We start from the raw sequence: 12,952 nt of genomic DNA, 5'->3' as shown, positions 1-12,952 counted from the left end.
AGCCCTATTGGAAGAGATTTACATGGGGCATCTTGAATTTTGTAAAAATAAAAAATAAAAATAAACTTTTTTAGTTCAAAAAAAGATGTTGGTTATGCTATATATAGGAATGTTTCATAAAAAAATTAATTCTAACAAAAAACAGTCCTCTTCTATCAAATACATATTTTAAAAGGTTAACTAAGTAGGCTATGTATGTTTAAATCAGTAAAAATATAATTTCATCAGATTTTTGTCAAACATCAGAAATCTTCAAATTTCCTTTTAACATAAACCTCTTACAGGTTAAATAGTTCAAATAAATTGCGTACCTTAACTGAAACAGATTAAAACTAACTTCCACCCCACTGAAACACATTCTGACAATTAGCTGATATATTTGGACAAAGGCGTCTGCTAAATAACCATAACCATAACCAACCATAACCATAACCATAAGAAACAAGATAGTTACATAAAGGTGATGGAATTACAAAAATACTATTTTATCACATTAATACTTATAGCTGCTGAGAGGAGATGGTGTAAATCCAGAGATGAAAATGATCTTAGTAACTAGCAGCTTTTGCTATAATCTTTTTCATCCACTGTTTCAACTTTCCACTTTAAAATCTCTTCTCAATCCTCCACAACCGCCATCAGATGCACACGTGACGCACAAACAAAGTAGTGGTCAAATTCTAGCTACTGAGGTAGTCGTTGGAAGATTACACACAGCTCAAAAGCGAAAGCCTTCTCATTTTGATTACAGTGGTGCAATATTCAAAACATTAAAGAAGTTAATTTAGCAGCTATTGCAACTGCATGCAAGGTTAACTAGACATATATCATGAGGTTATTAAAGCTGGTTCCGAATTAGTCATTGCATCAAAAGCTTTACTTGGAAGTAACAACCTGTTAGAATGTACCAGAATTCAGGAAATTGCATCTAGTCAACTGCTCCTCTGTCTGTGACTGAAGCATTGAGAGTATCTAAGTCCTCTGCTCAGTTAGTATTAATTCTACTACTTACAGTGTATGCAGCCTTTGACACTGTAAATCATGACATTCTCCTTTCTACACTATCAAATGGGAATTTCTGGGAAAGATCTTGACTGGTTTTAAAGGACATTCTTTCAGCGTGTCTTGGCAGGGACAGGTATCAAAGTCTCATGACCTCACCACAGGTGTGCCTCAGGGATCAGTATTTGAGCTCTATATATGTTTGCCCTTACAACATTAGGAAAAGCAGATTGTATCTGACACAAGTTGTTAAAAAAAAAAACCATCAGCTAACCTCTGTAAAAATGTATTTGATACAAGTGGACAGTTTCTTGCTAAAATTACAATTTCGGACTAAGGCCACCATATTGAATGTTTGGACAAAAAAAGAGACCTCATAATCTGTTTTAATCTGTTCCAATAGGAATTCAGACAAGGAATCCAAAGAAAAAACTTTGACAGGAAAATAGGCAACTTCAGGCAAATTTTCGGACAGATATTTCCTGTATATTAAGTTCATCATTCCCGCTCAAGTTGCTTCATGATTCTTCTTCTCCAATAGAATATCTCTGTTAAGACACACAAAAGACATCCTTTCAGTTTGACCAACACTTTTAACGATCATAAATAAATGATACTATTCCAGGAGAACTTATCAAACATCTGGGGCAATTAACCTTAGTTTCAATATTTTAGTGAGTAATTGGAGGTCATGTGAAAGCAGATAAAGCATTAACCTGAAACCGCGGGCCTCCCTTTGGAACTGCATCAGTTTACTAATTTCCTCCCTGAGTCTCTTCAAGTCGTCTCCCTCGAACACCGGGACGCTGAGCTCCTGCAGAGCAAGGACCGAATTACAGCCAGAAAGTAAGAACCAGCTCCTCACAGCTCTCAATGCGCACACACGTTAGAAGCGTAGGCTACTTACATGCCCCTCATTCAGCTTGCTCTCCCACCGTTTGCAGGCGGCAATGGCTTCTACAGCTTTGGCATCCTCCTGGGCACAGTGAAATCGCCCCCCTGTTTTATGGGCAAGCGTCTTCAGAAACTCTTTATCTGCTCTGTGAGAAAAATGAAATGACAAGTACTTAACAGATGTAGTCAGACTGTATTCTCTCTAAAGTCACTTGCAGTACGGTTAAGACACATTTTCATGTATGTATCAAACCCATGATAACGGTGTTGTGAGCTTGAAGTTCTACCTGCCGTACATTCTATACCCGTTGATACATCAGCACAATGTAATATTCACACAGACATGTATGTAAACAATATCTGTCCCACCCTGGTCTGCACACTGCCATTATACAAAATGGGGACTGAAAGTCCATGCTGAAGGGCCTATTGGGGATACTAAGCCAGGTGTATCGCAGCACCTGTCTCTGCAGTGGAATGCGATGGTGTGGACGGCAATGTCCTTCCCGGCGGTCAGTCTCTCCGCCTCCTGCAGGAGGCGACTGCAGCTGGAGTCGGGCCTCCCGTCACTGATCAGGTAGCAGCCCAGAGGGGCTCCTAGCCCACACGCCACCTTGGAGGAACACAGGCACACACTCACCTCACAAATCTACTTCATTAAATGTTTTTTTATTTTTTATTTCAAAGATCATATACAGATACTCAAATAACAATTTAACGGTTAAACACATTTAAAGGTTAAACACTCTAGACCTGAACCAAAATGCCTTCTTGCTGTGTGAAACCTGGTACCATTATCTCACTACGGAGGTAATTTACAAACGTACAAACAGCCATTCACTAATATGGGACAATGGAACAACGAATGGAGCACCATGGTGTAAGCATGAGTGTAATGCACTAAATGTGGTAAACCAGTGGTGCTATGTGGAGGAGGTGCTACCTGCAGGGCCTCCAGAGTGCAGGTCCCCCCGTGCGAGGTGAGCTGGGCCAGCCACTGCTCTGCCTGACCGCAGGCCCCCTCAGTGGGCTCCACCAGCTCTGGGCGCCAGGGCCTCACGTCCCCCGAGAACGCCAGCAGGGTGAACCTGGAGAATGCACGTATCCTATGAGCATGTTATGAATCTCAATCCAGCGTCACGGAGGTGTGAATGTCTACGTGATTGGTGTATGTGGTGATGGTGCATGTGTGTCTGAGAAGGAGTCCGTTGACTTTTCACCTGAATAAGACATGGTTGAGGGCGTGTTTGACACGTATGTATGTAAGGTATGTATAGTAGGGGTGTGCATTGGCACTGCCCTCACGATTCGATTCGATTACGATTCACCAGGTAACGATTCGATTCAATTTGATTCTACGATGCATTGCGATGCATCAAAATTCTACTGCACACAACAAGGCACATTTGTCCTAGAGGGGGCCTAGAAATTGTATGAAATAATATTTCAAACCTTGGAGAATTATATTAGCCAATATCCTGATATAAAGAGAAAATACTGAAATTCTGATATTCATGACAGCTCACGTTATGCATATTATAGCCTATTCATATTTCAACTACACCTCTTTAATTCAGCTGTCTACTTAAAGCCTCAAAATAATATTGTAAACAGTAGCATAGTTGGCTAGCTTATCATAGTCTACTGGTTGGACTGTTCAGTCTCCTTAGGGTGACCAAAAAATTCGGGACAGTCACGAAATACAAGCAGTTGTCCCGATCCCTAATCCTGCCCTAATTGTCCCGAAAATTGTCCCTATAGTTATTGTCTGATAGTGCGGAGAGGGGCTTTACTTCTACTGTTCTGTAAAGTTGCACGCATAGTCTACAAAGGAAATCTTTCATGGGGACAGACGCAGTGTTCACAGAGAGGAGGGGCTGTGGCTGTGTGTGTGAGCAAGAGACGAAGGGAGAGTAGGGGAAGGAAATGCAGCTTTACGAATAAGATGCGTGTTTTGAATTGCGTTAAAAAAAAAAATAATGATTATATATACTAAACCTAATAACAAATCCCCAGAAGCTATAGTATCACTTGATGCCGAAAAGGCATTCGATAGGGTCGAATGGGACTATCTTTTCCATACATTGTCTAGATTTGGATTTGGCCATAAATTCATTAATCTAATTAAGTTAATATACACTGACCCAACTTCATCAGTTTATACCAATTCAATTTCTTCTGATTACTTTCCTTTACATAGGGGGACCAAACAAGGAGATCCACTCAGCCCACTACTTTTTGTTCTTGCTATAGAGCCACTTTCAATAGCTCTAAGAAGTAATAGTCACATTCAAGGTATTGTGCGTGGTGGCCTAACACACACAGTCTCACTCTATGCAGATGATTTATTATTATATACCACTAATCCTGTTGCGAGCATACCTGAAGCTCTAACTGTCCTGGAGAACTTTGGAAAAATATCAGGGTACAAACTTAATTATAACAAAAGCGAGTACTTTCCCATCAATAAAACTGCAGAAAAATATCCCAACCTACCATTTAAGCTCTCAGTTGACTCTTTTACATACTTGGGAGTAAAAGTTACCAAGTCCTACCATCATTTATTTAAGAAAAATTTTTCCCCTCTCCTGGAACAGACCAAAACAGACATTAAACGCTGGTCCACTTTACCATTATCCCTTATCGGGAGAATAAACTCTGTAAAAATGAACATAATACCTAAATATCTTTATTTATTTCAAGCTGTACCTATTTTTATACCACTGTCATTTTTCAAGGCGTTTAATCAAGTAATCTCTCCTTTTATTTGGCATAATAAGTCAGCACGCATAAGGAAAGAATTTTTGGAGAGACCAAAAACTTGTGGTGGACTTTCCTTACCCAACCTCCGTTCATATTATTGGGCTGCAAATCTGAATGCTATCTCTCTTTGGTTGAAAGATTGGAGTGGTACTGCTCCTGCGTGGCTTCAAATCGAACGAGCCACTAGCAGTCCACATTCACTCCCTGCTTTACTCTGTGCATCCCTGCCACCAACAGTTAATAATGTGAGTGGTAATGTAATGGTAACTCAGTCATTACATATTTTAAAACAATTCAAAAAATGCTTGGGTGTCCAGAGCATCTCTTCCCACTCTCCCATTATAAATAACCACCTTTTCCGACCATCTCTATTAGATAAAGGCTTCCAGACCTGGCATGACAAAGGTATACATAGCATTAGGGATTTATATATTGAAAATACTTTTGCGAGCTTTGAACAACTATCTGAAAAATATGAGCTGACCAATGCTCACTTTTTCCGCTACTTACAAGTCAGGGATTTTGTGCGTAAAAGATTCACCAATTTCCCAAACATTCCCCCTTTGTCTTGTCTTGACTCTCTGTTAAGGGTGAATTTTCTTAAAAAAGGTAGGGTGTCAATGATTTATTCACAGATAATGGATACACTCAGTCCCTCTGTATCTCATATTCGGGAGCAATGGGAAAGTGATATGGGGGTCCCACTTTCAGATGAAGAATGGGACATGGCTCTGCTTAGGGTCCATTCATCTTCTATTTGCTCTAGACATGCTTTAATACAATTTAAGGTCCTTCATAGACTGCACTTTTCCAAAGTCAGACTAGCAAAAATATTTCCAACAATAAACCCCATTTGTGACAGGTGCAAACAGGCACCCGCTAGTAACTACCATATGCTATGGTCCTGTCCTAAATTGACCCCTTTCTGGGATTCCTTTTTTGACACAATTTCCAAATCATATAATAGTGATATAGAGCCCAGTCCAACAATTGCCATTTTTGGTATTACATCGTGTTCAGATGGGTCCACTCTCCCACCACACCTACAAAGGGTCATTGCCTTTCTCTCCTTATTAGCTAGACGTGCCATTCTTTTTAAATGGAAGGATTCAAGTCCTCCGACGAATAGTCAGTGGATTAGAGACGTCATGCTGAATATGAAACTAGAGAAGATTAGATGTACTCTTAATGGCTCTGTTCACAAATTTTATAAAACGTGGGACCCTATTATACAGTATGTGAATACCTTACCTGGCCTGGAACTGTGAGCATACACCTCATGTTTAGAATGTTGTTGCTCTATCCCAACTATTGTAATTATACTGTGATGCACCCCTTCTGTTGCTGTTGTGTTTTTTGTTGCTGTTGTTTGTTTTGTTTTGTTTTTTGTTTTTCCTCTTTTCTGTTTTTGTCTATTAGGTGTGGCGTCAATTGTTGTGGTTGCTATTTTGACTGTGAAATATCACATTGTAATCTACACATGTATATGTTTTGTGAAAAAACACCATAAATAAAGTGGTTAAAAATAAATAAAAAAAATAATAAAAAAAAAAAAATAATGAATAACAAAACGCATATGTGGCGGCCGTGTTGAATCTGTGGTGCACTGCCACAAATTAGTATGTGTGGGGAAACACTGTACAGGCGGCGCATGTCATTGCAACATTGCTCTGGAAATGCCACCGGATTTAATTGAAACGTCAACTTTATTGTACTCGAGGCCAGAAAATAAATAATGACAATCGATTATGGCACGTTGCCGCATCGATGCTGAATCGTGCATGCCCCGCATTGCGATGCATCGCCGAATCGATTATTGTTGACACCCCTAATGTATAGTGTGAGTATTGTCTGAGTGAGTGTGTGAGTGTGAGTGTGAGTGTGTGTGTGTGTGTGTGTGTGTGTGTGTGTGTGTGTGTGTGTGTGTGTGTGTGTGTGTGTGTGTTTTTGTGAGTATGCACTCTTTCACTGTCAGTTTCACCTCACTCTCTGCTTATGCAGCTGTTCCCAGATCAGCGAGGCCAGCTCCCTCTTCAGCTGCGACAGGTTGGGGGCCATGGAGCCGGAGACATCCAGCAGGAAGCACGCCGAGCTCTCCAGCACCGTCCCAAATACACGCCGGCTTCCTGAACACAAACACCCCACGAAAGCTGATGAGACATGGGGCAGCTTTGTAGTTCTGCCTGGTTCCCATTGATATTGGGTAGCAATTGAGAGAAGAACTTTAAATGGAGAACTTTAATCACCAGTTAGGCAAATCTTCATGACCAATCAGAATATATGAAAACGGTTACCTGGTTGCCCAGTAACACTGCTCAAAAATGTTCCTTGTGTATCATCACCTTGAGGGCCTGACCACACACTAACTGTAAAGATAACTTTAACTGTAATATCATGAACATCCACACTGACCAATGATAAAGAAAGCCTCTCAGCAACACTCTTCATGTTCATTTACATAATGCCTAAAACTGAATGGATTCTGATTTGCTGTCAGCTTTCACAAAATCAAGGCAAACGTAATCCCCAAGGACAGTGTTCTTCAAGTCGTTGTTATTATAGCACACAACGTGGATGCCGTCATTCTAATTAACTACCAACTACCTCAAACTGTAGTTTTTACCATTATTGTTAGAATTACTGGCAGTGTAGCCAGGTCTTAATGCTGGGGGTACAGCCCACTTGCTCACACATGGACCTTGGGAGATTCTTCATCACATCTACACAGTATTCGCAGCATCACCATGAGACTGACCACAGTGGAGCTCAACATTATCAAACAATTCAAATGCTAAAAAATAATAACTGTTTGATTATTACTAACACTGAATTGATTGCGCCGCTGTCTTTTAGAATATGCCAGATAAGACGCTGTCTTTTCTTCGGCTCTCAGTCTAGTGACGAGTGGCCTTGAGAAGCATGGCAGGGCTAAATTGCCATGCAGCCTCCTTTTAAGTGGTCTCCAAGGCTTCCTCCATGAAGCGCCTCATTTGACAGCAGCCACACGAGCCGCGACGACGAGAGGCCAACATTCGTGCGAACGGTGTCAAGAAGTCCTTTTTCGAAAATGGCAGGGAAACGATGAATAATGCAGCCAGCGTGGGCGAAGGAGGGACAGAGAGAGAGAGAGCGAGAGAAAGAAAGAGAGAGAGAGAGAGAGAGGAAGGGAGAGAGTGCTTGAAGAAGGGGCAGAATGGAGCACAAAACTGTCGTCAAACTCTCCGCAGCGCTCCAAGGCCAGACCTCCCTCGGAGCGGCACGTTTCCACATGATTACTAAGTGAGAGCAGGGCTTTTGGTACAGTGATTTCTATACACCTCCTGTGGACCATCTCACATATATGACAGGACTGCATTAATACAGTTATAAAATCATCATTCACTCGTCAGTTAGACTGAGTATACTGGATGATTAAAAGGTGTATATTTACAGGTGAGTCAGATTGTCTTAACGCTCCTCTACTTGTTGTGTCTCACGGCTCGTGACTCAATTCTCTAAGAAAAACACTCTGTTCTACATGGCATGTATGCCCTCAAGCTACTGTTTGTCCTTTTGAATGAAAGCAGGAAGTGGATTTAATAAATCCAATGTCTGTACAAGCACAGCAAATTTATGTAAGTCAATTGAGTTTAATGTTTGGAGGAGAGAGAAAAGATGGGGAGAGAGAGAAAGAGAAAGAGAGAGGGGGGGGGGGGGGGGAGTTGTGGCAGCTCACCAGAGAAGAGCCATTGCATCCTATGGTGGTAGCGCAGCAGCAGCCTCTGAGCCTCGGTCAGGTACTGTCTCAGCTCAGCAGGGGTCAGCTGAAGGTGCCTCACTCTGCCCTGAGGGAACAAACACACACACACACACACACACATTTCATTACCAAATAGAGTGATTGCATGTTCTGTCTGATTGTTTGTTTTTCTGTCTTCTCTATCCATCTATTAATTTAGTCTTGTTTGACACATCAGTCTCTCTCTCTCTCAAACACACACACACACACACACACACACACACACACACACACACACACACACGCACGAAATGACCACCCATGACCACCCATCCACAATGATCAGTGACGAGCACATGACATCAGAGTACTGGCTGAACACTGCTGAATGCTGACAAACAAAGGCCCTTCTGGCCATGTGCTGAGAGACTGCAGAACATTTTCAACATGCCAAACAGTCATAGTTTTCAATCTGATCTAATGACTTCAATGAGTCATCACCATGTCACACAGAAGGAAAACAATTGAGATGCACACACGTCATACTTTCAGGCTATTTACACAATTTGAGATGATGATTAGAGCATAAGAGGGTAATACGCTTTTGCTCTGCTCATAAGATATACCAAAGATACTTAAAGGATATACCATAGACTTTATAGTCTATGGAATAGTATATTTAAAGACTGCAGGCTTGTGTATTCTGAACATGTTCAGCATACAAGCAGCTTGAACACCTCAAGAACACCTCTGTACCCATTGACACAAATATGATCTCTTCCTCTTTTTCTCCCTCTCTGTCTCTTTTTTATTACTTTTTTCGTACTCATAATTCCTATACATTTTCCATATTTGACATTTTGACCATGGTGTCAGTATAAGGCCACAAAACATTCCCATTGAGATGCTCGGTCATGATTTTATAAGGCCATTTATTCTCCAGTGGTCTTGTCGATCTCACTCACATTCAGCTCCACGCTTGGAAGGACAGCGCAGTACTTTGCAGGGCCTTTCTGCTGGATGACCGACACAAGCTTCTTATGGTGAACGCAGTCAGGGCCTGAGACAAGCTTGTGAAGGTCAAGCCGCAAACTCCTGATTCCATATCGCTTCAGCCACTGTTCGCCAGCACAAAGAAAAATGGCTCAGCTTATCTGAGAGTTATGTAATTTCGTATAAATGGAACAGAGTGAAAAAAAGACTTGTGAGAAAAAAGCTTGGTCCAACACTTGGGACCACGAGACCTGTTTGGTTGAGCAAATCTCTTCACGTTTTGGGAGCTTTACTGAAGTGACCCCTTTTCGAACGCCTCTTGGTTTTGGGTAAGCCTTGAAAACCATCCCTGTTATAAATGAAAAGCAAACTGTAAAACACAAGTTGGAAATCAACATAACAGTGTTGTTCAAATTGGCATAAATTATTTTACCCATGCTGCCATCTTCTAAGAAAAAGAATGACTGAGTCGCTTTGACTTTCTTTCGCTTGAGGTCACTTTCCACTGGCTTCCAACCATTCACTGGGTTTGCTGAGAAAAACAGACAATAGGTCACATCAGAAAGTAAAAATACGGTGTACTTTACAAAACAAGTGGAGTGAGAAACAATAACATAACAATAACAAACAACCCTGTGATAAAGTTTTGAAAGGACACATCATTACCACTTTGAACGTTTCTAGTTTACATCTTTTATTCGTATTTTCTTCTGGTAAAGAATGCAACATTATGGAACAATAAACCCTTACAATCCTCCAGAAAGGCAATTGAAGAGAATGGGTATATTTGAGTCAAGCCAGATATTGTTGATGCTGTTTCTTCTTAAAGCCCGTTCAAATGCAGAGCAGGAGTTTCACCTGGGGGGATAACAGCTTTCGCACTGCTCGGACGCCATGTTATTGCTCTCTGTGGGGAGTCTTTGTTTGGTCTGTTATCCCTGTTCGACTGTGGGCAGAAACAGAAAAACAGAATAACGCTGTCTCCATTCAAACATAAAATAGCTACTCCTCGAAACATTACCCATCTCAAGTGATTTTTCTATTCCATGTGAGAGTGTTTGTAGACACATACAGAGATACTGTATGTCTAGTCGCCAAAGACATAAAAGTCTGTCTGCTCTTATGTGACAATGAATGTGATGGAAACACAAATGACACAGTCCTGCAGACAAAGGGAAAGATGAGAAAGGTGTGGGTGGTGGGCTTTCTCTGACCAGCCGGGTGAGGGTGAGGATGGTGGGCCGGGGTGGGGGCAGCTTCTCCTGTCGCCCCCCAGGGTGAGCACTCCTGACTGGGGCACTGGCTGCCCGAGCCTGGCCTGAAACTGGAGCCCTGATCGAAGCCTTCTGGGTCAAGGACTCCACCAGATCACTGCACTGCAGAAGGGAAGGAAGGGGACGTGATGGGGGGGCCATTGAAACAACGTATGAGTCAGACGGAGCGAGGGTGGGATTCCTTCCTGCCTGTGCGTCTGAGCGATGACACGTCTTGTGTTCAAGAATGTGGATGTCGATTCGGTCACTTGATATGAGGATAAATGCTACTGCTAACTCTGGAGGAAACAGATGCAGGTTCAGATAGTTCTCCACTACAGTCCAAAAGTAAAATCGACAATGAGTCACGACACATCAGTTACACTACCGTACCAGCAGAAGAGTGGATCATTATGGCTTGGTACAGTACATGACACACAGCTTGGCGTAGGTGTAGATAAGAAGTCTCACCTTTTGCCAATAATGAGTAGCCTTCTCCATTTCTCCAATTAGAGCACTGACGTCATCACTCTCAATAACGCCTGCAGAGAGAGGGCATGCCCAGACTTCCCATGACTAACATCACAACACAACACAACACAACACAAGCAACGACTTTGGTGCTGGAGACATGCGCAGATATGAGGGTCTTACATGTTGCTTGGCACCCTTAAAAACTTCCTCAACTGATAAGAACATTTGTGTATCCATTTTTAACAATCTAGCATTATAATACATGAAGTCCAGCACCATTTATGATCAAAACACAAGTAATGTGTCTTCTGACTATTTGCTGCAAAGATAACAAGAGTAGATCTGCTGACTCGAACAGACTGACAAGCAAACAAAAAAAACCCCAGAAATTTGCACTCCAGGTCATTTAAGGTCAATTCACCTTCCCACGCAGGCGCGTGACAATACTTTGTTATACTTTTCCACCTTTTCGCACCCTGCTGCTCCCGTTCAGCAGGGGGCAGCCATTACACTGATTGGGAGCACGGCGATATCTGCGTGGAGGCAGCCTTCCTGGTAATGACACCGCCTCGGTAAAGCCCCGGAACAGCAGGGACAAAAGGAGCCGCTAGGGCTAATGAGAACAAACTGGCCCTTTGGGCTAACAAGATGGAGTGACTCCCACACAGGGCAGCCAGCCTCAGTTTGACTCCCACTGTGTTCCCTACAATGGCCTTTGTGAATGTCCTGATCCCTCCTGCCACCCCCGGGGGTTCAACATTTGTGTGTGTGTGTGTGTCTATTTGCATGAGTCTGCCAATCTACTCGCATGAATGGTAAAATAAAGACATCTTTTCACCAACTAGTCAGAAGACACATTGCAACAGCTGCATTACTTCAACAGAGTCTACGGAGAGCCAAGACTTGCAGAAGCAATGTAGGGGTGCATAAACTATCGAGGCTGTGCAGCCAGTCTCTTGCTGTCGGGGAGGCTGTTGTTTTCAGCAATGCAAAATGGTTTTCACAGCAAGACTCAGCGATATCAAACACCTTCTTATAAATCTACTCCAGAAGCAGTGTTGTTTGAGCTGCACACCAAGAGCTAATGACAAATAAGGGTTCCTCCCTGGACCCTTGAACCCCAGATGGCATGGCAGTGAGGGGGGGGCGTACCTGTGTGACTGATCCAGTGGAGGCGGCCTTTACCAGCCTGTGCCAGCTGCCGCAGGGCCCGGGCCGTGTCGACCAGCGGGTCCACGGGAGACCCCTCCTCGGCAGTGAAGAGGCACACATGGAGCCTCACGTCCGCGGTACTGCAGCGCTCTGCCACATACGCACTCACCACTGCCTGGGAACGGGTGGACGAGGGGGGGGGGGGGGGTTTAGACCACAAATGCATATTCCGAGACACACACAAGAACCACAGAACATGCTGTACACCTAACACCAGCATGTTGGATCAAACAATCAAGGGTAGCCATCACCTATTCCCACGAATCAGTGACTAAATGAATAAATTGCTGAAGGAAAATGGAAAACAAGAAATAGCAAAAAAACGAAATGTTCTTGAGGGGGAGCTGGAGGGAAAAAGGAGCATGAGTGATAGCAAAAAAAAGAAGATGTTCCTTCTCACCATGTCCTGGCATAGCCATACAGTACGTAAGCTTCCGCTCTATTATCATTTCCCTTCATCATTACCTCTGTACGATATTAGTACGAGGGTTCGGTATGACCAGGCTACTTCTCACCATGTCCTGGTCAGGCACCCCGCTGGTGAAGAGGTAGAGTCCTCGGGGCAGTGGAGAGGCCCTGAGATGATCTCCCTCCAGAGCCCGCCTCAGGGCCCCCAGCGTGTTGCGGCCCCCCGAACACTGTC

The 12,952-nt window shown here is 43.0% G+C and overlaps 1 protein-coding gene across 1 annotated transcript in view; it reads right to left on the bottom strand.

Moving 5' to 3' along the window:
• Positions 1-1,088: 1,088 nt before the first annotated feature.
• The window catches only part of vwa3a (von Willebrand factor A domain containing 3A), a 19,023-nt gene continuing 7,159 nt past the window's right edge, over positions 1,089-12,952 (bottom strand). The window contains exons 17-31 of the mRNA XM_062530916.1: positions 12,825-12,952; positions 12,250-12,424; positions 11,095-11,165; positions 10,585-10,746; positions 10,229-10,316; positions 9,804-9,902; positions 9,622-9,719; positions 9,343-9,495; positions 8,375-8,483; positions 6,641-6,785; positions 2,840-2,984; positions 2,358-2,509; positions 1,910-2,042; positions 1,719-1,816; positions 1,089-1,550 (exon numbers count right to left, since the gene is read on the bottom strand). The exon at positions 12,825-12,952 is cut by the window's right edge and continues 14 nt beyond it. Of these exons, the coding sequence (XP_062386900.1) occupies positions 1,511-1,550; positions 1,719-1,816; positions 1,910-2,042; positions 2,358-2,509; positions 2,840-2,984; positions 6,641-6,785; positions 8,375-8,483; positions 9,343-9,495; positions 9,622-9,719; positions 9,804-9,902; positions 10,229-10,316; positions 10,585-10,746; positions 11,095-11,165; positions 12,250-12,424; positions 12,825-12,952 (1,796 nt within the window). The 3' untranslated portion in view covers positions 1,089-1,510. The remainder of the gene's footprint in view (positions 1,551-1,718; positions 1,817-1,909; positions 2,043-2,357; positions 2,510-2,839; positions 2,985-6,640; positions 6,786-8,374; positions 8,484-9,342; positions 9,496-9,621; positions 9,720-9,803; positions 9,903-10,228; positions 10,317-10,584; positions 10,747-11,094; positions 11,166-12,249; positions 12,425-12,824) is intronic.

This window comes from Sardina pilchardus, chromosome 3, assembly GCF_963854185.1.
Source record: "Sardina pilchardus chromosome 3, fSarPil1.1, whole genome shotgun sequence".
Lineage (NCBI taxonomy): Eukaryota > Metazoa > Chordata > Actinopteri > Clupeiformes > Clupeidae > Sardina > Sardina pilchardus.
This window is presented reverse-complemented; position numbering and strand designations above follow the sequence as displayed.